This window comes from Hyperoodon ampullatus (assembly GCF_949752795.1).
Source record: "Hyperoodon ampullatus genome assembly, chromosome: 14".
Taxonomy (NCBI): domain Eukaryota; kingdom Metazoa; phylum Chordata; class Mammalia; order Artiodactyla; family Ziphiidae; genus Hyperoodon; species Hyperoodon ampullatus.
This window is the reverse complement of record NC_136927.1, coordinates 12744630-12769326: the sequence shown is the minus strand read 5'-3', so window position 1 is coordinate 12769326 and position 24697 is coordinate 12744630. Positions and strand designations below refer to the sequence as shown.

The following is a 24697-nucleotide window of genomic DNA, read 5'->3' as shown; positions in this document are numbered from 1 at the left end:
GTGACTTTCAGGTTTCTTTACCTGATTTGTTCTCATTGTCACCACTGTCATTGCTTCCCTGTTGGCCTTCTGTCTCATGGTCATGAGGGAGTTTTCAACGTTGACATTGATCTCTTGCCAGGCTGACACTTAGTACATTTTACCTGTACTTCTTTGTCTCCTTATTAGGGCCAGGAGAAAGTAGCTGACATGAAAGAGAAAATTTGTTTTATTTTTTCTTTTTAACATGATATAGAAGTCAGTCTGTGATATATATAAACAAACCAGTAGATCTGCTACTTAATTTTAGAATGGCTTTAGCATCCCCTATGAACACATTCAAAGGGTAACATATTAAATTTTGTCAAGTGCTGCCTAAATCACCAGCCTCTTCACTCTCCTGCTTCTATCCCTGGGGTTTTCTAATTCCTGAGCCAGGCTCTGCCTCAGTCCAGGGTTGAATACTACAGGGACCAAGACATTAAAGACAGGGGCACTTAGCCTCTAATCATTCCTGCCCACTGTGTTGGCTTCAGCCTTGAGGCTGAGGTCTGATCACTGACTTTTGGTGCCCTGAGTCATGCTATGATCATGTACCCCATTTCTGGGAATCAGACCTCTCTCTTGTTTTTGTACCAAATTATCTAATAAATGTTCTCCCAAGAAGCCCAGGCCCTTCAGACCAGGTCTGTCCTGATGTTGTGTTCACCTCTCTCAGAACCGGGGGGTGGGGTGCTGCTACTTCTGACAGGTTTCTGTGGGGCCATCTACTGCTGCCTGATGAGATCCTGGAGCTTCACCCACTCCCAAGTTTCCAGTGTCTGTGGAACATCCTTTAAGCCCACCTCCTTATGGTGGCTGGCATTGCTTTTATAATGCTCGTAACTTTCTTTAAAATACTTTAGCATCTACAGTGATATATGTGTGTGAATTTTAATCCAAAATAGAAGAATGAGAATTTAAAATTTGAAGTGTCTCAATTGGTAGTACTCACTCTCAAGGTGGTTAGTTAGCATTTGAAAAGCTTGAATCCAAAGTGATGCCAAAAACGTGGCCTCTGTGCACCAGTGCAGAATTGAATCTCTGAGACAGAGTTTTGGGTGAAGTAGAAAAGAATAGCTTTATTGCTTTGCCAGGCAAAGGGGGGCACAGTGGGCTCATTCCTCTCAAAACTGTATGTCTTCTCCTGGGAGGATTTGGTGAGGAGTTTTATAGCAGTGGTTCAAAAGTGGGGTTGCTGATAAGGATTAGGGTGTGTACAGGGCCTGCACTCCTTCAATCTGTCCTCTGGTGGTCACCTAATGAGCTTCTCTGGTTCATTTAATCTGTAATGAAGAATGCTAAAATCTTCCATTTGTTGGGGGTTATGGTTCTGTAAAGAGCTCAAAGGCATTGTTATGCATATCCCTTGAAGGGGCGCCACAACCCTGCCCCAAGGCTGCACTATTGTTTCTTGGCAGCTCCTCCCTTGTCTCTGTATCCCCTCCCTTCCCTGTTTAGCAACTATGCAAATCTGCCCTTTAGAACTCAGTGGAGATCATGGAGGCTGGAATCTATTCCCTACAAACAAGAAACAGGGGAATTAGAAAGGCTTCTGTGCCCAGGAGCCCCACAGGGTCCTGCTCAGTTTCAAAAGTCCATAGGCCATTCATTATATATAAATTATACATCAATAAAATTGATTAAACACAAAACCAGACAAGTCTTTTCTCCAGTGGCCCCCTCTTTACCTTCTTCAAGGCTCTTTATCTCTGATTTTAGCACCAAATACTCTGATAAGTTAGAGTCACCTGGAGGACCTGTGAAAATTCAGATTGCTGCCCCACCCCCAGAGTGGCTAATTCTATAAGTTTTGGGTGGGACCTGAGAATTGGCATTTCTAATAAATGCTATTTCTGCTGATGGGGGACCACTTGATAAAAGCTAGCATAATGGAGAGTAGAACTATTTTTCCACTGATGGATTTCTTAGTGGTGTCAATTTCTACAATGTGTCTAGAAATAATGTACCAGCACTGCTACCCTTGTATGAACAGGGCACAAAACTCGAGCAATCCCAGATGCCTACTTGCTATCTCTTGGAAATTTGTAAGAAATGCAGAATCTCCAGCAGACACTAGACCTACTGAATCTGAATCTGTACATTAACAAAATCTGAAGTAGTCCAAATGCACATTAAAATTTGAAAATTACTGACCTGAGCCAAATTTAGTGCAGATGGTCTAGTTTAATGGTCCTCAGTTGTAGGCTCACACTAGAATTATCTACATTGTCAAAAAAAGTAAATTGGTGGCCCAGCCACACTCAGATTGTTAATTAGAATCTCTGTGGTTGATGTTGAGGCTTCTGAAGTATTCCCTGGGGGAGTCTACTGTACAACAGCCTCTGGGAACTTCTAATCTCGTCTCTGCATGCCATCCACATAGCTTGCTTTCAACAATGTACCAGCTGGAAGTGTCCTCCCCTTGGCCTGCCCTCTAAGTTAAATGTTGACAATTTAATGCCAACTAATACCTTATCCTAACCAAAATGAAATGATATCATTTGCCTCAGTTACATAGACCCATAAGAGATACCTGCAGTATCCTTACTTTAGAATCTGAGCCACTGCCTATATTCAGTGGCAGTCTAAAGCCCAAATACTGTCCTAAAACTCAGTTTCTCGTTTCATATAAAGATATCTTTATACATTGAATATTATTAATCTGGAGATTTGTGAAATGTTGCAACTTTACACCCTAAGACGCTGTGGAAGGAAATCTTCACTTGAAAAGCCTCATAGTTTACCCCACGTACATGGAAATGAGTCTTATTGCCCTTCTTCAATGCCCTGTAGTCTTACAAGAATTCACAGTACAAAGGGATCAAAAGATGTATTTTGAATTATATCAATTCCTGGCTTATGTTGTTTGAGCAGATGAAAACTAATCACAGTTGACCCTTGAAGAATGCAGGAGTTAAGGGCGCCAATTCTCTCTATAACTGAAAAACATCCATGTATAATTTATAATTCGCCCTCCAAATCCATGTTTCTTCCATATTCACGGATCCTCAGTATCCACAATTCAACATCCATGGATTCAGCCAACCACAGATCATGTAGTGCTGTCATATGTACTGTAGAAAAAATATCTACCTATAAGTTGACCTATGCAGTGCAAACCCATATTGTTCAAGGGTTGACTGTAATTAGTAAAGCAATTAGGCACCTTGAGAATAACCAACTGAAATATGCCCTGACTTTTTGTCTCCATTTACATAAACAAACAAACCCTGTATGGATCAAGGCTTATGAGTTACAGGTCCCACGAAGTTCCCATGTTGTAGGTATTTCAGATGGCCCCTCCATTGATGATTTTCACAGCTCAGAGAGGGGGAAGTTGAAAGTCACTACCTACAGCATCTCACCTCATCTTGTTTCTACCCTTTAACTTCCCCTAATCGTTCAGGTCAGAACTTCTATTCTAGTGAGTGCGGATTTGTTCAGCCCAGATTGGGAGGGCATTGACAAAACCAAATAGTGATTGGACTCTGTAAGGCCCTCACTAGAAGATTGGATATCCCAGCTGAGGGCACATGCAAAAACTTCAGTTCCCTTAGGAAACCATATCAGCTCTTCCTCAGTGGTCAGTGGGAAGAGGTGCTCAAGCTGGGAAGGCCCCCTCATAGCCCTGTGCTTCTCAGACTGGACCGTGCACACAACTCACATAGGGAGCTTACCAAATGAAGGTTCTAACCCTGTGGGACTGGGGTGAGCCTGAAGATGCTTCCTGGACATCTTGATGAAGTTAGCCACCCCTCCGAGTGGCCTGAGTCTAGAACAGAGATTCTTAAAAGTGAGTTTGCAAAACAATCACTTGGAAAGCTCATTTCAACACAGGTTTCTGTTCCACAGGGTCAGATTTCATAGATGGGGCCTGATGATTTGCATTGTAAAAGCTCCCAGGAGGGTCTGACTGCTGGTCACTGGACTACACCTTAGGTGGCAAGTCTCTAACTTCTGAGCCAACTTAGTTGAAGATGCCTCCACTGTCTCCACCGTAGCCTCCTCTTTGAAAAGAAACACCAGATGATTAGGGAGGTTGCTACTGAGTCTTCCCTCTAGAGAAAATTACACAGCAGATTTAGAGAGTGTCACTGAGTTTCTGTGATTTTTTTGCTTTGACAGTATGCTACTTTGACTAAAAACTAAGAAGCATGCTTCTGAAACAAAATCTAGAGATAAGATTGAGTTGAAGGAACAACAACTCTGCTTGAAGTGGTGCTGACTGGAAAACAACAGAACTAGTTATTTTAGGAGGACAAATCTATGTGTATAGAAAAAGGCTAAAAGTACAGATAGCAAAGTGTTGTCAGCTCTCAATATTGGTAATGGAATATGGGGTGATGTTGACTATTTGCTTTATGCTTTTTTGCTTTACCTTTTTCTACACAGGGCATTTAAATATTGCTTTCATAACCTTAAAAATATTTCCAAATGTTTTTAAAGGAAAAAGCAAGATATGTGCTCTGTAAATTCACATATTTTTCAGTTAAGTTTTGTTATGTCTGTGTCTCTATACATTTGGGGAGTTTTTTGTTTGGTTTTTGGTTTTTGGTTTTTTTCTGTAGAGAGCATTTTTTAATTTCATTTTTTAATTATTTTTATACAGTTTTTAAAGGTTACTTTCCATTTACAGTGATTGCAAAATATTGGCTGTATGCCCGTGTTGTACAACACATCCTTGATCCTATCTTACACACATTAGTTTGTACCTCCCACTCCCCCACCCCATATTGCCCCTCCCCCCTCCCCACTGGTAATCATTGGTTTGTTCTCTATGTCTGAGAGTCGGCTTCTTTTGTGTTATTCTATATGTTTGCTTTTTAACAGGAAAGGGATTATTTTGTGTATGAGAGTCCTAGTGTTTAAGGGTGAGGCTCAGCCCTTTACCTGGAAAGTGGACACCACCTGCATGATGAAAATCAGTTTAAGGAATCCCAGAGGAGAGGGTGAAAGTTCCCAGGAGAGAGTTAGGGGCAGCTCCCATTCCTCACTCCTTTCCCCTCGAACCATCCAGAACAAGCCCCCAAGAGTTCCTCAAAGGACATTTTCTTAGAAGGGCTGAAATAAGCTTTAAGTTAATTTAGACAGAATTGGAAAATATTGAAAAATGAGAGAACAATAACCATTATAGCCTCCTGGGGAGGTACAGAAACTGCCCATTTGGACACTGGAACCTAACTGATCCTGTGGGCTGGTTCCCCTGCATCCAGGCCACGTGTGCCCACTCAGGACAGCCGACCAGACGGAAGACACCCAGTGTAGTAGGAATGATAACCTGTGTCACCATGGAGCAGTGTGTGAGCTCAACGTGTGTTGGGGAATGATCTAGAAACACGCATCCTGGGGCTTGAAGACACACCTTGTGGGGCGTTATGTAGACTATTAACGTATGTGCTTATATTCAGCAATTCAAAAAACAAAAACCTAAGTCAGTTTTTTTCTGATTTTGTTAATCTGGAAACAATCAAAGAAGTTGATATGTATTTAGCTCACTTCTGGCACAACTTTCCAACTAAATTCTAGGGTTCTACTGACACCTTCTGGCATTTCATCTATTTTACGTTAAAAACAAAACAAAATGCTTAACATATTTCCCACAGTCTTTTGGCCTTATTATGTCAGGTGTACATTAAGATAACAGACAGAAGGAAAGGTCTGATGGGAAAGAGACATTTGGACGAGCCCTGAATACAAATTTCCCAGACACAAAGGGCAGAGGCCGGCTGCTCAGTGACCTTGGACAAGGCTGTGGACCTCACTTTCAGCATCACCAAGAGGAGAAGCTTCAGGTCCCTCCCCATGCCCTTTAGGACTTGTGGGGATTCGGGGGCCTTTCTACTAACTAAAGCATAAGCCGAGTCACTGGTGTGATGACCTTAAAGGTCACACTCAAGGACTGTTCCATCACAATAAACAAACAAATTATTTTCCACATTGTATTTTTAAAAGATGGATGAAAGTTGTTGAAGCCCCCTCAAAGCCTGATATCTCTGTAATTTATTTTAGAAACAACTAAATCAGAATGATCAGAAAGAACCAGCAAACAGTCTCAGAAATGATCCACTTTTTTGCCCCAAGAAACCATGGACTTCGTTTTGTGTTTTGGAACACGTAACAAGGCTTCAGTGCTTCCCAGTTCATGCCAACCAAATTATTTGTGTTTTTTCTGTCTCTTCTTGGGAAACTCTGTGTGGGCCTGTTGTTTGTTAGGCCAATCACAGGATATTTGATTGTCCCCAGGGAGTTATAGTCCCATATTTATCCTGACAGAGGAAGTGAGGTCTGATGAGGAAAATAATTGAGGCATTTCTTCAAGGCTGCTATTTCATTTCTTCCTCCTCCCTCAGAACCCTGACTTCACCATCATGATTGCTGAGGCTTTCAGTGCTATTTACAGTCCTCAGAAAATGGCCTTTTCTCTCTGTGAATGGAAATTTTCCTCGTATCACTCCCAAGTCCCCCTTCAGAAGTCTATTAGGTATGACTGGGGCTCAAAGAGGAAAGCACAAACTCGCTTGTAGACTCACATCCATTAGGGTGGCTGCTATCAAAATGCAAGCAAAACAGAAAATAAGGAGTTTGGTGAGACTGTGGAGAAATTGGAACCCTTGTGCACTATTAGTGAGATTGTAAAACGGTGCAAGGGCTGTGGAAAACAGTATGGCGGCTCCTCAAGAACTTAAAAATAAAATTACCATACAGTCCAGCAATTCCACTTCTGGGTATGTATCCAAAAGAATCGAAATCAGACTCTTGAAGAGATACTGGAGCACCCATGTTCATAGCAGCATGAGTCATAATAGCAACACAAAGATCCATTAATAGATGAACAGATAAACCAAATGTGGCCTATACATACAATGGAATATTATTCAGCCTTAAAAAGGAAGGAAATTCTGACACCTGCTACAACACAGATAAACCTTGAGGAGGACATTAAATTAAGCTAAATAAGCCAGTCGCAAAGGACAAATACTGCATGATTCCACTTACATGAAGTACCTTGAGTAGTTAAATTCAGAGAAACAAAGTAGAATGATGGTTGTCATGGGTTGTGAGGAGAGGGAAATGAAGAGTGGTTGTTTAATGGGAACAAAGTTTCATTTCTGAAAGATGAAAAGAGTTCTGGAGATGGATGGTGGTGATGTGACTGTTACTTAATGCCACTGAACCGATCACTTAAAAATGGTTACAATGATAAATTTTATGTTATATGTATTATATCACAATTAAAGTTAAAACCACACACACGTATAGAACCCAGTCATCATCTCTGACCCTCGCAAGTGACTTAATCCCTTGGCCATGTTAAAGCTGGTAATACTATGCAATGCTGTCCAATGGAACCTTCGGTGATGACAGAAATGTTCTTTATTTGCACCATCTAATATGTTAGGCGCTAAGCCCATGTTGGGTTTCAGCACTTGAAGTGTGATGAGTGCGACAGATGCACTGAATTTTATTTTTATTAGGTTTTAATTTAATTAATTTAAGTTAACGAATCTTTATTCAGTTTAATTTAGCCACATGCGGCTAGTGGCTGCCATGCTGGACAGGGCAGGAAGACTGTACGTCTACATTACTGTCTATTCCAAAAATATTTTCCCTTCCTCAGCACAGAGCTACAGCAGTCAGACTAAAAAGCTAAGAAGGTAAGATGCTGGCTTGTGTGTGGGCCCCAGTTCTGTTTGAAACCCCAGTATCAATTTGCTTCAAAGCATTTTGCCAAGAGTGTGACTCTCATTTTTAGCAATTTGGTATGGCATTCACTGACATCAGTTATTGAACCCAAGGGCAGAGTGGGCCTTAATTCATGGGCCAGCCTTTTCTAGTAAAATGCCCTTTGGAAACACAAATTCCTTTACTGCCACGCACAGTCTTCTTCACTTTTCCTTGTAAATCCATGGAGTGATGTTATGAACTAAAACCAAGGTCCAAGTCCTTATACAGAAATTATGCAAGCACATTGCTCTTTGCTCTGGGTACCCTGGCATCGATGCCTGTTTTACTTTTTAAGGCTTTGCTGGAAAACACAGACAGGTAAGATAGGTAACAAATTCTTACATTGAAATAGTATCACACAATAAAATGGATGCACCTCGAATGCCTTCATCCTCTATAATGAGAGTAGCTAAGTATGTCATCATGTATCGTATAATGTTGCTTTAGAAATAATTAATATTGCCAGCAACTGAAAGGGGCTTATATTGAAACAGGGTGCAAATAGAAGGCTTAACAAGTCAATCAGTGGGCAGCCTTGCTTCGTGACAACCCAGTGTTTAATGACACTGTAGATGCCACATTTATCTTCATGGGAAGAAAGAAAGCTGTTTATTAAAGCATAAAATATGAGCATGTGGAATGAGGATGGCTGAGTGGCAGGAAAGAGATAAAGAAGAGTTTATATTATTCTTCCACGAAATGGATTCGAGCTGTCTAATAAAAAAACACCCAATTTAACTCTGGCAGATTTGCTCACCAAGAACACTTTTTTCTTTCTCTTTCAGCAATGGGTCGAAGGCCTGAGATCCATCATACACAACTTCAGGGCCAACAACGTCAGTCCCATGACATGCCTCAAGAAACAGTGAGTTTTATTTGCATGATCCTTTGTTTTTGGCTGTTATCAAGCAAACAGTCAGATTAGGAGATGAAGGCTATGTATATGGACCAGGCAACATCTTCCTTGCCTTCACCTCTATGCTCCTGACCCTGGAGAAGATGTTGACCAACACGCACCTGTACTCTTCATGCCACCTGGCAGGGCATATGTGATAAGCCCACAGCCTGAAACCTATTTGAAAGGAATGGTTGATGGCAGAAAGATGCTGGAAACTCAGCTCCCCAGTATTCTCTGGGTTGTGGGCCCTGTCTTTTGTGTCCCAAGACTGAGTCTGCTGATAAATAGCTCCGCATGCCCGGGACCATATTTGGTTGCTGATGTAGCTGGAGTCTCTGTTGCATGACACTGATAAATGAGGAGTGTGGCCAAGAGAAGCGCTTTTGCAAAAGCACCAATGGCTCCAGTGGAGAAGGAGCACTGGCCCCAGGGACTGTTTAGCACCCAATCAGGTATCCAAAGGTACTTTTGAAATTCAGAAAGCAGGCCTTCCTTACTTCAGCTCTGTATTCAAAATTCAGAGAGGACCTGCATGACAGGGTAGGTTTTAACCCTGCGAAGTTATTCTTTCCAGGTGACATGAAAGTTACTCAAGTAGAAATTCTAGCCAAAGCCCAAATCAGCCTGTTTGAAAAGCAGTGATCCATGGAGGAGTGGGGCCACCTGTTATCACAGGGCCCTTGGCAGGCAGTTATGAGGTGCAGGAGAGAACCACACTGAGAATCTGCAGGGATAAGCCTGCATCTCTTAGCCAGGCCCAGGTCCAGCACCAAGGGTGGGATTCCTTGGACTTCCGGCCGATGAGAGGAGAGATCGGTCCTTCAGGAATTTTGCTTTTTACTTCTGGTCCCCTTGGCAGGTGCTTTAACAGCATGGACTCTGTGCTGTAAATCCCAGGTTGGCCACTTGGTTGCTGAGTCACTCTTGGCAAATGCTTAACCTTGTGCCTCACTGTCCTGATCTGTGAATGGAGGTGGTGACGTCACTCATAAGATTCCACACAGAGGAACTAGGTCATGGGGAGCATCTAACCTGGTGCCTGGCTCCCCACCCCTCCTCGTTCAGTATTAGTTATTTTGATTTTGATATCTTCCCTCCAGTGTTGTTCCCATTGTCTTATCAGAGGGGAGTTATTTAGTCTTGTACATTCCTATTTTTTGTTCAGCTGCTTCTCCTTGTCCTCTGCAATTGCTGTGTCATGTTTTCTTAAAAATAAAGAGCAACCCAACAGATACTTTGAAGTTATAGAACCTCAGACTTTTGGCATGCCCACTTATGCCTGAGTGACCCAAGTCCTTGTATCTGGACACCAGAGCTTATCTGCCTTCATTGGTGTCCTGCCCAGATCCCTTTCTGTTGCTGGTGTTCACCCATCCGCCAGCTGCTGGGAGGGTTAGGTCACTAAGGGCTCACACCTGCCTGCTTCTCCAGAGAATTGCCCTCTGCCTACCGGGAGTCACTGAGCCTGGGAGATCACAGTCCTCCATTAGCGTCTCTGCGGGATTGGTTCCAGGAACCGTGCTGATACCAGAATCTACCAATGCGAGTCCCTTAGAGTTGACCCTTCATGTCCACGGATAAGGAGGGCTGAACCTAGACTCCTCCCTTCTTCTGGAAGGAAGTCCACGGCCAAAGAAGGCTGAGACAGTATACAAGAGGCCAGCCCCCTTGCCACCAAGCCTGGTGCAAATCAGACTCCAGAGCTCCCTGTGGCGTCAGGACAAAGCTCCAGCTGAGAGCACAGCTTTGTGTAACTTCCTCCCTGCCTGTCTGCTTCCCACACTCCTATGGTTCTGAAACCATCCCCTTAAAAGTAGTCACGTGCTTCTAGGAAGCTTGACTTAAGACAGAAACTTTACCAAATCATCATATTCTGCAGATTGTTAGAATGTTATTAACTGGAAACAGTGAGAATGGGAGTCAGTGGCTAAGAATAGTCCAAGCACCAAAGGACAAATATATGTTCTGGGTCTCCATGTGTCATGAACCCCTGGGGAAAGCAAGGCGTTTTTCACCATCAGTTTGAGTTGATGAATTTCTCTGACTGTTACAAATTAAGGATCCAGATCCCTTTATGGAGCTGGCGTCCACCCATCCACCAGTTGCTGTGAGGATTAGGTCACTAAGGGCTCACACCTGCCTGCTTCTCCATCTGTATTTCACCTCACTTAGAGCAGGAGCTGGGGCTGGGGTGGAGGGGGTCCCCACTGTCCTCAAGACTAGGCTGGCTGGTGTTACCATGCACTTGCATTTCTTACCCCCTTAGTAGATTATTAAAGAGCAACAATCAAGGACAAAACCAATCATCAAATAAGGGCCTACAATTTGCTTTGCTCATGCAAATTCCCAATTTTCTGATTCATCTAGGATTGCCAGATAAAATATGGGACTCTCAGTGAAATTTGAATTTCAGATAAGTAACAAATAATGTTTTAGTATAAATAAAGCCTATGCAATATTTGGAACATACTTGTAGTAAAAATTTATTTGTTGTTTATCTGAAATTCAGATTTAACAGAGTCCTATATTTTTGTTTGCTAAATCTTACAACAGTAAATTCATCTCACAGTGTGTAATTGTCTCTGGTTTTCCGAATAAATGTTCTTTGTTTGAATGAACTTTCTTTTAAAGTTCTTAACCAGATTGAAGCTATTTCTCCCGAGAAACATTAAAACAGTTGTTACTGTTGTTTTCCAGCTGGATGAAATTGGCATTTATGACCAACACAAATGGGAAAATTCCAGTTAGGAGGTAAGTCAGTTATTCTTGTCTGCTCTGCACAGCCTGGGTCAGCCCTTGTGATACCAGTCCACAGAGAGAGCCCCCCACAAGGACTTGTTAATTTCTTTAAAGATATTTCTGGAAGCTTAGTTTGAATCACATCATCAAATGCTGTGTTCAGTTTGTAAAAATCACTTATGGACGTAAAGTTGCATCTTTCCTCGGAACGGGTAGCATTAACTCTGATAAATTAAAGAACATCTGAAAATCTAGCAGTATTTTTTAATCTTCAGCTAAGTGGGTTTTCAGGATTCAGGTATCTTTCACCTACTTGCCCTGAGCAACCTTTAACTAAAATTAAAGAAGTTTATATTGTGCACCTACAGTGGAAGTATACAGACGTGTCTTAGGAAGTGTGATGCCTCTAGACAGTGCATCTCATTCTCGGCTTCACTGGTCCTCTGGTGCCCAGGACGAGTGGACTTGGTGTCTGGGTATGCTATCATTGACACCACATACCCTTCAGAGCTGTTGCTTACCCTGCCCAAGGTAACAGAGACGAGGGAGAAAATGGCAGGAAAGCCTGGGTGGAGTCAAGAATGAAGAGAAGATGAACCAGAAACGGCCTTCACACCTGTGCTTCAGTACTTAAGCTGATTGCTTCACCCTCTGAGGATTTCTCATGCTCCCCTTTTTTCTGCCTCTCCACTCCTTCCGGCGTTAGGGTCATGGTCTGTGGGTCCAGTTGGAAGCTCTTGCGACAGTAGTGATGGGAATTCTTTACCCAGCTCCCCAAGTATTTTTTTTTTTTCGTTGGTGTTTGTGTAAGCATTTCATGAAAATTCCAGAAGCTGAACTGGGCCCCAGAGCATCTGCTGCCCACATGAAGCCAGGGTTATATTAGGATTCAGGAACCTTAATTAATCATGAGTTCCCCAGATACCGAACCACTCTTATAGAATTCTCCCGACTTGCCTTCAAGTTGACCTCTTCCTGGACACTTTAGCAAAGAAGCCAATGACAGATAACAGACAAAACCCAGAACTACTGGGTGGAGTCGTGTGTTAGAACCGCTCTTTCTTTCAGAGATGAGGTGGACAGGTCACCAGCTGCACAGCATTTGAAAGAATGCACTGGAGCTGAGACCCACAAATTACACTCAGCCATTTCTGCCTTTCCTTTCCCTCTGTCTCTGCCTAGACTTGAAGCTTCCATTCTGCAACCCTCTGAGAGTATCTCTATACTCCCTCAATGTCATTCTTTTCACGTTTGTCAGAACTATCCTAGAGGTCATCATTTTCCTTAACTCCATGTATTGTAACATTCATGGACTAAGGTATCCATGTGACAAAACTGATGTATCAATGGGCAAACAGAAAGCATACACATCATAAAGAAGACCATGGCAGTATTCTTTTTATTTAACCTTTTATTGAGGGCTTCCAGGGTTATCGACCTCATGCATCTGTTGTGGTCTTTACAAATCTATATGTAGGATTCTCTGCTTTTTGTTTAATAACTTACTAGCAAGTCAATTTTGCATTTACTTTAGAAGTTTAAAAAAAGCCCCACTAGCACCCTTGACTGATGGTTGTTGGCAAAGGCACTTTACACTGATCCTTATTTTATTTAAAGCCCTTTGCTCTGTCGAGAATAGCAAGACCATTATTTTAATGTATCTCAGCATCCTACAGCTATTACCAAATATATAGTGCATTTTTATTTAAAAATCAGTATTGAGGTAATAAGTCCAAACTTAGCACAGATAGCAGGGTGAAGACCAGAAATGTAGGTTGGATCAGTTTTTACATAACTTGCTCTCCTGATTTTTCTCCCAAGATAAGTTTCAGGAAATGGACAAAATAGAAACACATAGATTGTAATCAAAGCACTCCTAACGAGCAGTTCTGGTGTCATCTGTATACATCTTATGAATCAAGCCATTGTTACACAAGCTTGGAAGCCTTTGCTGATTCCAAAGATCTTTGTGCAGCATGTTCATATACAAAATTATTACCCCCTGCTTTGTAGAAATAGCCTAGATATTTTGTCTTCTTCTTTAGCTTTCTCTGACATGAACTCTTTGGTGCCTGACAGCATTAACAGGTGTTTGACACAAGACATCTGTGATCCGGGGGCAGTTTGTCAGAGTTGATGGAAACTTGATACCAAGCCAGCAAAAAGTGGATAAATCTTTATGTGGATGAGCTGCCAAGGGCGAGATGGAAATTGTTCTGAATGTTTTAATGGATATGAAGAGTAAACACTTTAAAATGTCATTTCATCACTATTATTCTGGAGTTTTTAAAATGGAAACTATTAGTGTAGTGTGTGTGTAATATTAGAGGGGATCTGGCTTCAGGGTCATTAGATCAGCTTGAGAGTGGCCCCTCCTTGTGAGCTGTAACCAAAATTTAATATCCAGGAAGCTGCAGGAAGGATAAGGGAAGAAAGTCTTTACCTCCCTCTTCTCTTTTCTTTCCTTGTACATCATCTTATGCAGTCTGCCTTTCTCCCAAACTTACAAACTCACACTCAGTTTACCTATCCACTCAGACCAAAACTTTGAAGGTCACTCTTTTGGTCACTCTTTTTTCTTTTTTTTTTTTTAAATTGCTATGTCCCATTCTTTGTAACACGAAGTTGGAACCAACGGCTATGAGTAGAAGGAGTACCAAGGGAGAAGATGTATTAAGAGGACTAAGGCCTCAGGGGTGGTCATAGCAACCCAGCTCCCTCATAATCCATCCACATCCTGAAGGCCCAGCCTGCCTACAATGAGGGTCTTGTTCTGCAGGGGGCTTCACTGCATGAACACTCCTTGACTGTTTCAGAAGATGGTATTCAAACCATTGGAGAGATTGTAGACCCTTTGAGGGCAGAGTGAGACTCCCTGAGTTTCTAGGGTCATTGCTGTCTTGGTTGCCTATAAGGTCTGCTGGAACAGGGATTTAATCAGATGGACTGGGTACCACTTAAGGGTATTTGCTTTTCTAGCACTTCCTTTCAGGTAGGTAGTGTGTTTTGCTTCAACAGAAACTTTGAGCACCTGTAGCTATGAAGCACTAAGCTGTACTCTTTGGGGCTGTGTATAAAGGGTTGAATAAATTGCAATCCCTTATAAACACTCTACATGCCCATGAAATGCCCTCGATGGTGTCTGAAATGCCCCCAGCCTGTGATAAGTGTGTTTCTTTCTCTCAGGACCCTGGTTAAATGCTGGGCCTCCAATGCAACTGGAAACTCAGAGAATTCACCTTTGCACCACAACCCACTCGCCCCTAAGCCGAATCCATTTTGAGGCCTAAGAATGACTCTGAAAGCTGCCTGGAGAGAAGGCAATAGAGGATCCCCGTTCCCCCTCCTCCCCACCTCCATGGAAATGGTCTCTTCCACTTCCTTGCTCCTATTTTCTCTTAGAATGAGGGGAGCAAATTTGTGTTATGGTTGCCCAGCCTGAGCCCCCTCGTGAAAAGATGGGCCTGAGAACGATCCCTTCTGACCATCATACCGCCTCTTGCCTTTATTTATTTATTTACTTTGGCCCCTCGGCAGGTGGGATCTTCGTGCCCTGACCAGGGATCGAAGCCATGCCCCCTGCAGTGGAAGCACGGAGTCCTAATGATTGGACTCCCAGGGAAGTCCCACCTCTTTCCTTAATTATCTTCTGTTATGTCTCTGGGCTCTGACTTTGCCCTCACTGATATATTCCCATGTGGATTTCCCTCCTTCCTGGCCCTGAACACCCTATTTTCTCCTTCTCTCAGTTTCTCTATCTCCCACAAATGCTTGGACAGTCTACTCCCAAAAGATGTCCTTGTTCTGCTTCCTATTTCTTGGCCCCCAAGCCCCAGCCAAGATTCTACTGCTACGAACTCTCCCTTTCCTCCCCACTCCACCCCCTCCCCAACACCAGGTTGTTTCACCAGAAAGGCTCAGGCCCTACACCTGCTACATTCATGACCATGTTCATCAGTTTTCATCTCCTTTATGAGGCCTGTTGAAACCTAACAGGAGCTCGAGTTAGCTGAGATTCCCCTGAGATTGCTAGACAGAGAGTTTCCTCCTGGTTACAGATGCAAGACATCCCAAATCCTGCTGGAACCTGCAGCTCTCACATTAACACATACATACTCTGTTTCAAAAAAAAGACACACTGAATAGCCACTTTCCCCTATTATAAAGAGCAGATAAAGTGCTTCTCAACTCAGTCCAGTGTATGAAAATTCCAGAAACTCTAGAGAAGTGGGAAAATGTGGGCATAGCACCCTTAACCCTAGAAACTGGTTTACTTAATGTCATACGTATATGCTGTACCATGTCTGCAGATTTGTTAAAGAGAATTCATAGGCCTCCCTATATATGAATACAACTGTCTCAAACATTCTTAAAACTGTGCTTCTTGAAGTATTCTTAGACCACGTATGAAACAACAAAGCTTTGAATGAACACATAGCAATTCGTTTACCTACAGCTAGTTCTTCCCAATCTCTTCTGGGAAGTTGTACTCTGCAGTTGAATTGGTGCTTTCTCCCACTCATCAAGATTAAATGGTGGTCACTGCTTACATTGGGAACTTGCCTTCGACTTAACGCGAATGGTGGAGTGTATGACAAGGTTGGGCATGGGAGGCGCTGTTACAGATCCTCCTGTGTTCACAGAGAAGGTGGTCCAAAGCCAAGCTTCACAGATGAAAGTAAGCTCTTGTCTTTCAGCGGAGGCTGGACTTCTGATTTAGACTTTAAGTTATTATGGTGACAAATCACCTGGGCCTCCATTCAGGGAGTGAATGAAAGCTCTTTGGGTGGCCGAGACATGGCTCAGAGTCAAGTATGGATTCCAGGGTCCAAGTCCTCTCCTCAATAGTGTTTGTTCTGAGTGTCACCAATTCATTTATCAGGAGTCTCTCTCCTACTTTTATCATCATCAGGAAATATGCTCCTTAAGGTGTTATCCATCTTACTAGCCTTGATGAACACGGTACTAATTCAGAGGCACCACCATTATTCAAATATACCATGTCTCAGGGGAATGCCAAGTTTCTGCTGAAATACTGAATAATTGTTCCCCTGCCTCCCCTCTCCCTAACACCTGTCACTTTCATAATAAAGTCCCCAATCCTTGAGGCAGCTGACATGTCAGAGGAGCTAAAGGGTGTTTAGCTCAAAACAACAAAAACAACAACAACAACAAAACAAAACAAACAAATATATATATATATATATATATATATATATATATATATATATATATATGTCTGATAATGCATGTCAGCTGTAGTATGAAGCCAGGTAAGGGTGATCACAGGCACATGCTGTGTCCTAAGGGACCTCCTTCCTTTCCCCAAGTCAAGATATTGTCACCATGAGGTTTATTCTAGACATGCTGTTCCATCTGCCACATTCCTTTTTCCTAAGAAAGCAGTTTGATAGGATCGGAACTTATTATTGTGATTGTCCAATGGTCTGTATCCCTGGTGCATCTTACATTCACAAGTAGCCAGAGAGACCACCTGTCTTAGCATCAAGTCACCACACTGGCACAACCAGCTCTGGTAACCAGAGGGACATTGCAGGAGCTAGTTGGGAAGTGAAAAATACCTAAAAATGAAAAGTAATTTTATTTTCCTTTTTCTTCTCCCCTATCCCACCATCCCTAGTTTTAATGGGATCTTTGCATCAGAGAATACAGAATTAATAGTAACTTTATTTCTTTTTCTTTTCTGCCCTAGTATTACCAGAACCTTTGCATCGGGGAAAACAGAAAAGGTGATCTTTCAAGCACTCAAGGAGCTAGGGCTTCCCAGTGGAAAGGTATTCATTAATCTAATAACGTGTTTCTAAAACCACTTTGTGTATTTATGTTCTCATGTAATAAACAAGATTGTATTAAACTGATTCAGTTAGATTCAGAATTAGATTCAGTCACACATAGTACAGTCAGTGTTTCCTTTATTCTCCTTCTTTCTATCCTTCCTTCCTTCCTTTTGTTTTCTGGGCATTTTAACCTAAATATTTTAGTATTCAAATAGTATACTTCCAAATGTTGTTGTCAACTTTATTAAGAAAAGGAAATGACAGCCAGGCTGCTCTTTCACACAGCTTATGGAAAGCTTATTTTACAGAAACCCATCAACATTGCCTGGACCATGTACAACGTCAGCATGAAAAATGGCTCATAAATTCAGTTATTCAGGATGGCTGTGCGATATTTTATGAAGCACCTCTCCCCAAACATACCATTTGTGTTTGTGGCCCTTTGGAATTAAAATAATTGCAATTAACATGTTAACTGACAGAAAGATTTAAGCCTGTTGCTGCCTTAGCAAGTCTGATTTGAAATATGAAGTTCTGTATGAAAAGTAAACTCTTATAGGATCCCGTTCATGTGGTCTTGTGAAAATTCACAAAATAATCATAAGAAAACATTGGGCTTGATGTCGTCATCCTTTAGGCAGGCACTTGCTTTTCTCCTTCAAGGAGAGAAGGAAAAAATGTTTCTTTGTATTTGTTCTATGGAGTGTCTCCCAGAGCAAGCCCAGCTGTGGCCAGTGTTTGAACATGCAAACCATGGATGCATGGTAACTAGAAATGCTCATTTACACGTGCCATGTTCTAGAGGCCTGGCCAACGGCTGGACCTCCTGGCTTCTATCAGCAAGAATCAGAGATGAAGGCCCTGGAATTCCAAGTGTCATCACTGTGCTTCATGAACCTGTAGATTCTGTAGATCCTCCAAGGAGAGAAAAATGTGCCCTGATCTATGACACGCTTCTATTCTTTCCAGAATGATGAAATTGAACCTGCAGCATTTACTTATGAAAAGTTCTATGAACTGACACAAAAGATTTGTCCTCGGACAGATATAGAGGATCTTTTTAAAAAAATGTAAGTTCCATTTATGAGAAAGTGTCACATCAATGTTATCCTTGTATTTTTAGATTTCAAAAACATTTTGTCCTAATATTTTCAAATAGTATGTTGATAGTATCTAGGAATATCTAGTCAGGGTTACATTTTCACCCCTTAGTTTATTTGGTGTAAAAGTTTGCTCTGATTTTTTGAGAAACTTTTACGTAAGTTAGTTGTAGCACCTGGAACTTCCCCCCCTCCCCTCCCTGCATTGGCTTTACTAACTACCTACAATGTTAACTTGCTCCTTTAGGTATTAACCCATTATGTGAACTAACAAGATTTGATTTGGAATGTTATTATGTTGTTGAAAAGTCCATTCATTCCAATTATTTCAAATGGATGACTTACATGTTGTTTTATAATAATGCCTGTGGATAATGCAAAAGAGGGACTGCAGACATTTTCTGTAAGCTAGTGGGAATGATTTCTTTCCTTTGTTGTTGTGTTGGGTTTTTTTTTTCCCCCTTACAAACAGTCTCTGGCCATTTTAAGAGTTCACCACTACTTCAGGGTTAGAAAATAAGTGTAGAATTATCATCAACAAATGTCAACATGTAAATCGTACCTCCTGTAGCATCATATACCAAAACTTACTTTTTCTAATAAATTTCTTTTCAGCAATGGAGACAAAACTGATTATTTAACGGTAGACCAATTAGTGAGCTTTCTAAATGAAGTAAGCTTTTTCATACATTAACTCCATCAGTCTGTGTGCAGTGGCTTGCCCTCCTCCAGCATCCTCATTGCATGCCTGCATCCTACACCTTCATTCGCTTTGCTTCTGACCTGCTGATCTTTCCATGATGGCTTTACCAGGTGCAAAAATCAGCTGCTGCCTTCGTGTGTCCATGCACTTCCTCATTGGCTTTGCACACTGCTTTTTTGCTGGTTTCTTGCTGTGATGTGTAGCTCCGGTTCTGTGTGTGCGTGTGAATTTGATAATATATTCATTTAATTAAATGTGTCTATGTTTTTGCAAGGTGATATTTAAGGTACTTTTTTTTTTTCTATTTACTTATAAGAAATAGAAAGAGAATGGATTGAGTTTACCGCACTATAGTTGGATTCTCCATTGCTAACTTTTCCTCATACCTTTGCATGGACTAGAAAAGCTTTATTTTTGTCTTTTAATGGATTGCATGTAAGAAAAATATGTAGGTTCAAATAGAATATTTGGACAACAAGCACAACATGGAGTTCCTGGGTGAAAATATAGTGAATATTAGGCCAATGAGATGGCAGGTTAAATTTTTCCTTTTTATTTTTATAACAAGCTGAGAGCTAATTTTAGAACATGATTCACTTAACAACCAAAACTGATTGACAAAATTTTCTTAAGCCCAAGAGAAAGATATTTCAGAACACGTAAAGGTTGCAATTTTTATTACAACTAAAATTAACTTTTTTCCTCTACACGTTCAAAAAAGTGTTTTCTCTTCAGTGAAACCCATTGAAGCTCTTGTTAATCCAAAAAGGGAAACTCACTTTTTGTCTAACAAACACATTAATAATAAGAAGACTTTAAGTGAGGAATGGACAGTATATTTTTGTTTCAAAACAATTGATGTTAGCCATTATACCTTATAAAGAGAAAACGTTAGGAAAGGCAGTATCATGCCAGATATGAGGTATTGCCTCAAGGAAAGACCGCAGGTAGACTGTGATTTGCCAGTTTACAGACACAGATCACATCTTTGCCAAAGGGCTTCTCTTTTCTTTCCCTGTCAGGGCTCAGTAGCTCCCAATTTGTAAGGTTGCACTTGAGAAGCTATGGTAACCAGAGCCTAGAAGCACCGATGCAAGAGAGAAAAGTTCCCCCATATAGCAGTGCAGATGCCTCCACTTTTAAATAATCATTTCAGTACATTGTAATATTTATTTTACTTGAAAACATTTCAAGTTTTCACTCCACTAGTTTTTGGTCATGTGAATACTATGTTCATAATCTTTACCCAGATATTATCCACATTCTTACGCCACCGTTGCTTGGAAGTTAAGTTGCCTTGCTTTGCCTCCTTAACCCTTTCCCCATCTTCTGCTTCTTTTAAAAAATGTATTGTGTTATCTCTCTCAGCTTCTTCATGCACTTTGGGTCATTGGTCACCTTACGTTTTGGTGAGACGGGCAAAAATCTTGCTTTCTACTAAGGAGGGAAGATGCTTTAGTGGAGAGAAGATGTACCACCTCATCAGTTTGCCTAGAAAAAGGCCTTTTGGGCGCTCTGGGATGAAGCTGGTACCCAGCCATCTATTAAACATGACAGAGACTTAATATGCATTGTACTGTTCAAATGAGGAAACAGTTCTGAAGTCCTCAGAATAGGTGCTGCATTCATGGGTGCTTATCTCATGCCTTTCCTTTTATGGGTGGTTTCTGTAGACCTACAGGATAACTACTCTTGTTGTTCTTATGACACTTGGACAAAAAATTTAATTTTTAAAAGGTATGATCACCCACACTTTCTGGCTCTGACACCCAAATTCTTTCTCGAAATACTTACTCTTTGGTAAGCTTTTATCTATCACTATTACACTGGCCAGTAGTGTTCATTTACTTATGTTTCCTTCTGTTTGGCTTCTCATTAACAGTAAGGTGGCACCTTTAATTTGGGGGGGGTGGGACTCATGGAATCAATGTGATTCTAGATTTCTTTATGTCACAGAAACTACAAGACAGTCCAGGAAAGTATACAGCCTTTATTTTTAATCAAAGTGTCTGCCCTGAATCTCTTCCTTTTCTGTCCTAGTGAACTCAGCTGGAAGAACAGGACAGAAATCTGAATGTCTCCTTGAAGAAGGCTGTCAAACTTAGAGAACATTCTGCCACCGCCTTGCACCCTCTCTTTTGAGTCCTACCATTGTCCCTCTCATTGCTCCAATGTCGAAAGTACCCCTTGGGCAGAGCACTGTCAAAACCCATAATGAAAGGAGACAGAGTTCACTCAGGAAGGGAACAGGCATTGGAATGTAAGGGTCTCTGACTTGAAAAGCTTAGACCTAAACATTTTCAAAATGCCTTAGCCACATAGTCTCAACAAGCTGGAATTCAACATTGTATTAGAAGACCTGGATCATACAATTAGACAAGAAAAAATAAATGAATCCCAGGAACACAAAAGGACAAGGCCCTATTCATTATTTGCAGATGATGATTATGTAACCTGAATATCAAAAACTATCAACTGAAAAACCCTTTGAATAGATAGAGAGTTCAACAAGGTAACCAAATAAGTGATCAACAAAGAAAAATCAATACATACACGTATACTAGCATTAATCAATTAGAATAGGTAACAGGAAAAAAATGCCATTTAGGGCTTCCCTGGTGGTGCAGTGGTTGAGAGTCCGCCTGCCGATGCAGGGGACACGGGTTCGTGCCCCAGTCCGGGAAGATCCCACATGCCGTGGAGCGGCTGGGCCTGTGAGCCATGGCTGCTGAGCCTGCGCGTCTGGAGCCTGTGTTCCGCAATGGTAGAGGCCACAACAGTGAGAGGCCAGCGTACTGCAAAAAAAAAAAATAAAAATAAAAATAAACAATAAAAAATGCTATTTATATTAGCAAAAGCCATGCTGCCACCCACCACCTTCCAGCTTGTAAATCCCTTTATTCCTTATATGAAATTTTCTGTTCAGTGTACTAATGTGTATCTCCAGGAATTTGGAAGGTGAGGAGAGACTATCATTTACTGCCTTTGTCGCCGTGTAGTGGTTTGTACCACCTGCTCTCTACCCATGCCATCACCACTTACTAGATTTTCACTAGTAGCTTTAGATATGCTCCTCATTTGCTTCTCTGTATGTCCGTGTTCATTGCTTCCCAGAGTGTGATCTGGGGACCAGCAGCATTGGCATCACCAGGGAGCTTGTTAGAAATGCAGAATCTCAGGTCCCACCCAGACCTGCTGAGTTGGAATCTGCAGTTAACATTATCTCCAGGTGATTTGTCTGCACATTAGAGTTTGTGAAGTGCTGGATTCCTCCTTGGAATGCTTAGTGTGAATGGAAAGAAAGTGAGAGCAGCATAAACCTATTATCCTCCATAATGAATTTAGTCATTGAAATCCTCCACCCGGATCTAAAATTTTGCCACAGCTATGTCTCTTGGTCCCATCCAGTGGGCTGAGGGAAACTTTCTTTGCCTATATTATGGAAATAGCAAACTGGAGTCCAGGAGAGCTGGTGGGGGCCATCAGTATGAGCTGGCACATGGTTGGATACTGCCACCAACTCAGTTCTCTATGTATCAGGGCTAATTAAAGCTTCTTGGCTTCAGTTAGTTTCACCTCTCTTTCCCTGTTCCTAATGAGAAGCTAAATTGATTTTAGTTTTGCCTTCATTCTCCATATGACTTCTTACAAAGATGACAGCAACTGAGGGCCGGCAGAATTGAGAGATGCATGAAGAGCTGGAGAAAGAGATCAAATTAAGAAAGAGAGGCAGAGATTTTAGATAACCACAACAATCAAGAATTAGCTTTGGGCTTTCCTGGTGGTGCAGTGGTTGAGAGTCTGCCTGCCAATGCAGGGGACATGAGTTCGTGCCCCGGTCCGGGAAGATCCCACATGCCGCGGAGCGGCTAGGCCCGTGAGCCATGGCCGCTGAGCCTGCACGTCCGGAGCCTGTGCTCCTCAACGGGAGAGGCCACAACAGTGAGAGGCCCGCGTAGCTGGTAATCTTTCCCCCTGCCTCATGTATATCATAGGATCACATTAAAGCTAAACCTGATTTGTTATTTTATTTTGCAGTTGAAAGAATGTAATAAAGGGCTCAAGATTGCTTTCCATTTACAATATCTTTATTCTTTTTTAAGGATTTTTTTTTTTTTTTTTTTGGCTGTGTTGGGTCTTCGTTTCTGTGCAAGAGCTTTCTCTAGTTGCGGCAAGCGGGGGCCACTCTTCATCGTGGTGCGTGGGCCTCTCACTACCATGGCCTCTCTTGTTGCAGAGCACAGGCTCCAGACACGCAGGCTCAGTAGTTGTGGCTCACGGGCCTAGTTGCTCCTCAGCATGTGGGGTATTTCCAGACCAGGGCTCGAATCCGTGTCCCTGGCATTAGCAGGCATATTCTCAACCAGTGCGCTACTAGGGAAGCCTTCCATTTACAACATCTTTATTCTTTAATGCATGAGCAAAGAGAGAGACGGAAGTATTTGGTGCTATAAACCTTACCAATTGTTCCCTTATCTTTTTATATCTCTTTTGAATATTATTTATGTCAACATCTCTCTCCCAGTGCTGCTTGGATTGAAGCCAGTTGAAGTCTTTTCTCAATAAAAGTAAGGACATAATAAAGGAGGCATGTTCATTATCTTCTTGTTCACTTGGGCAGAGTTCTGTGAACTATTTTCAGAAGCTGTTCAGTATCGTATTTTACAAAGCCCTGGACATCACAGGGTGGATGCCCTCGGTACATTGCTACCCCAAATCCCAACTGAAAACCCATGGTCTCTCCCTCAGAGCCGTGAAGCATTTGACCCACTGTCCTTATGTCCATGTGGAAATCTTCTGCAACCTTATTACTCTGAGATTACGTGGAAATGATCTTTCTCCTCTATGTTTTCTCATATAAAATTATATTTTTGTGACTCAATACAAGTCTTACCATTTTTTTCCTTGCCTTTGGGTTATCCAGATTACACTGTGCTTCCTTTTTGAAACATGAACATTTTCAGGAAAGTAAAAGGTTAAGGTATCTGGTGGAGCAGATGTAAAGACAAGTGAAATTTCATATTGTCTTCTCTTAATGCTTATTTGCTGCAAATGTAGAATAGGGGATTATGATACATCCATTTTATGTACTCGGTTTTCCTGGCTATTGCTTCTGATAGGGGGATGTTCTTCTAGTGAATATCATGCCCTCTGATAAATTTTGATGGGGGTTAATTGGGACGCCATCTCAAACATTTAGCATTCTTCTATCCTTTGCAGAACGTATGTACTTTTTTTTTACAGATATGCAAATATATTGAAATGCAAACCTTTACATATTAGAGTAGTGCTTCTTAAATTTGAGCACATCAGAATCACCTGACAAGCTTTTAAAAATACAGATTCATGGGTTCTACCCCAGAGAGTCAGGTTTGGTAAATTTGGAGTGGGGCCCAAGAATGTGCATTTCTAACAAGCTCCCAGGTGAAGGTGATGCTACTGCTGCCATCCACAGATCACACTACAGGGGGCATCAGGTTAGAACCCACATACCTCTGTACATAAAAAGCACCTAAGAATACCTGGATTCCCTCTCTTCCTTTCCCAATTTTGCCTCTTTCTTCTTTAGCTGAGTCTCTTCTTTCTCTCACTTTTAAATTCATATGGATTTGCCCCATGATCTCCATGAATCCAGAACACTTACCAAAAGCATATCTTTAAATTAAAAGACTTAATTATAATAAGGAAGAAAACCTTATTAGTATAGTGGCCA

At 41.7% G+C, this 24697-nt stretch overlaps 1 protein-coding gene across 1 annotated transcript in view; it reads left to right on the top strand.

Annotated features, from left to right (window-relative positions):
* The window catches only part of PLCB4 (phospholipase C beta 4), a gene marked incomplete at its 3' end in the record, with an annotated part of 168279 nt that overhangs the window by 51510 nt on the left and 92072 nt on the right, over positions 1–24697 (top strand). The window contains exons 6-10 of the mRNA XM_079718827.1: positions 8532–8611; positions 11342–11395; positions 17097–17178; positions 18151–18251; positions 18897–18954. Coding sequence (XP_079574953.1) covers positions 8532–8611; positions 11342–11395; positions 17097–17178; positions 18151–18251; positions 18897–18954 — 375 coding nt within the window. The remainder of the gene's footprint in view (positions 1–8531; positions 8612–11341; positions 11396–17096; positions 17179–18150; positions 18252–18896; positions 18955–24697) is intronic.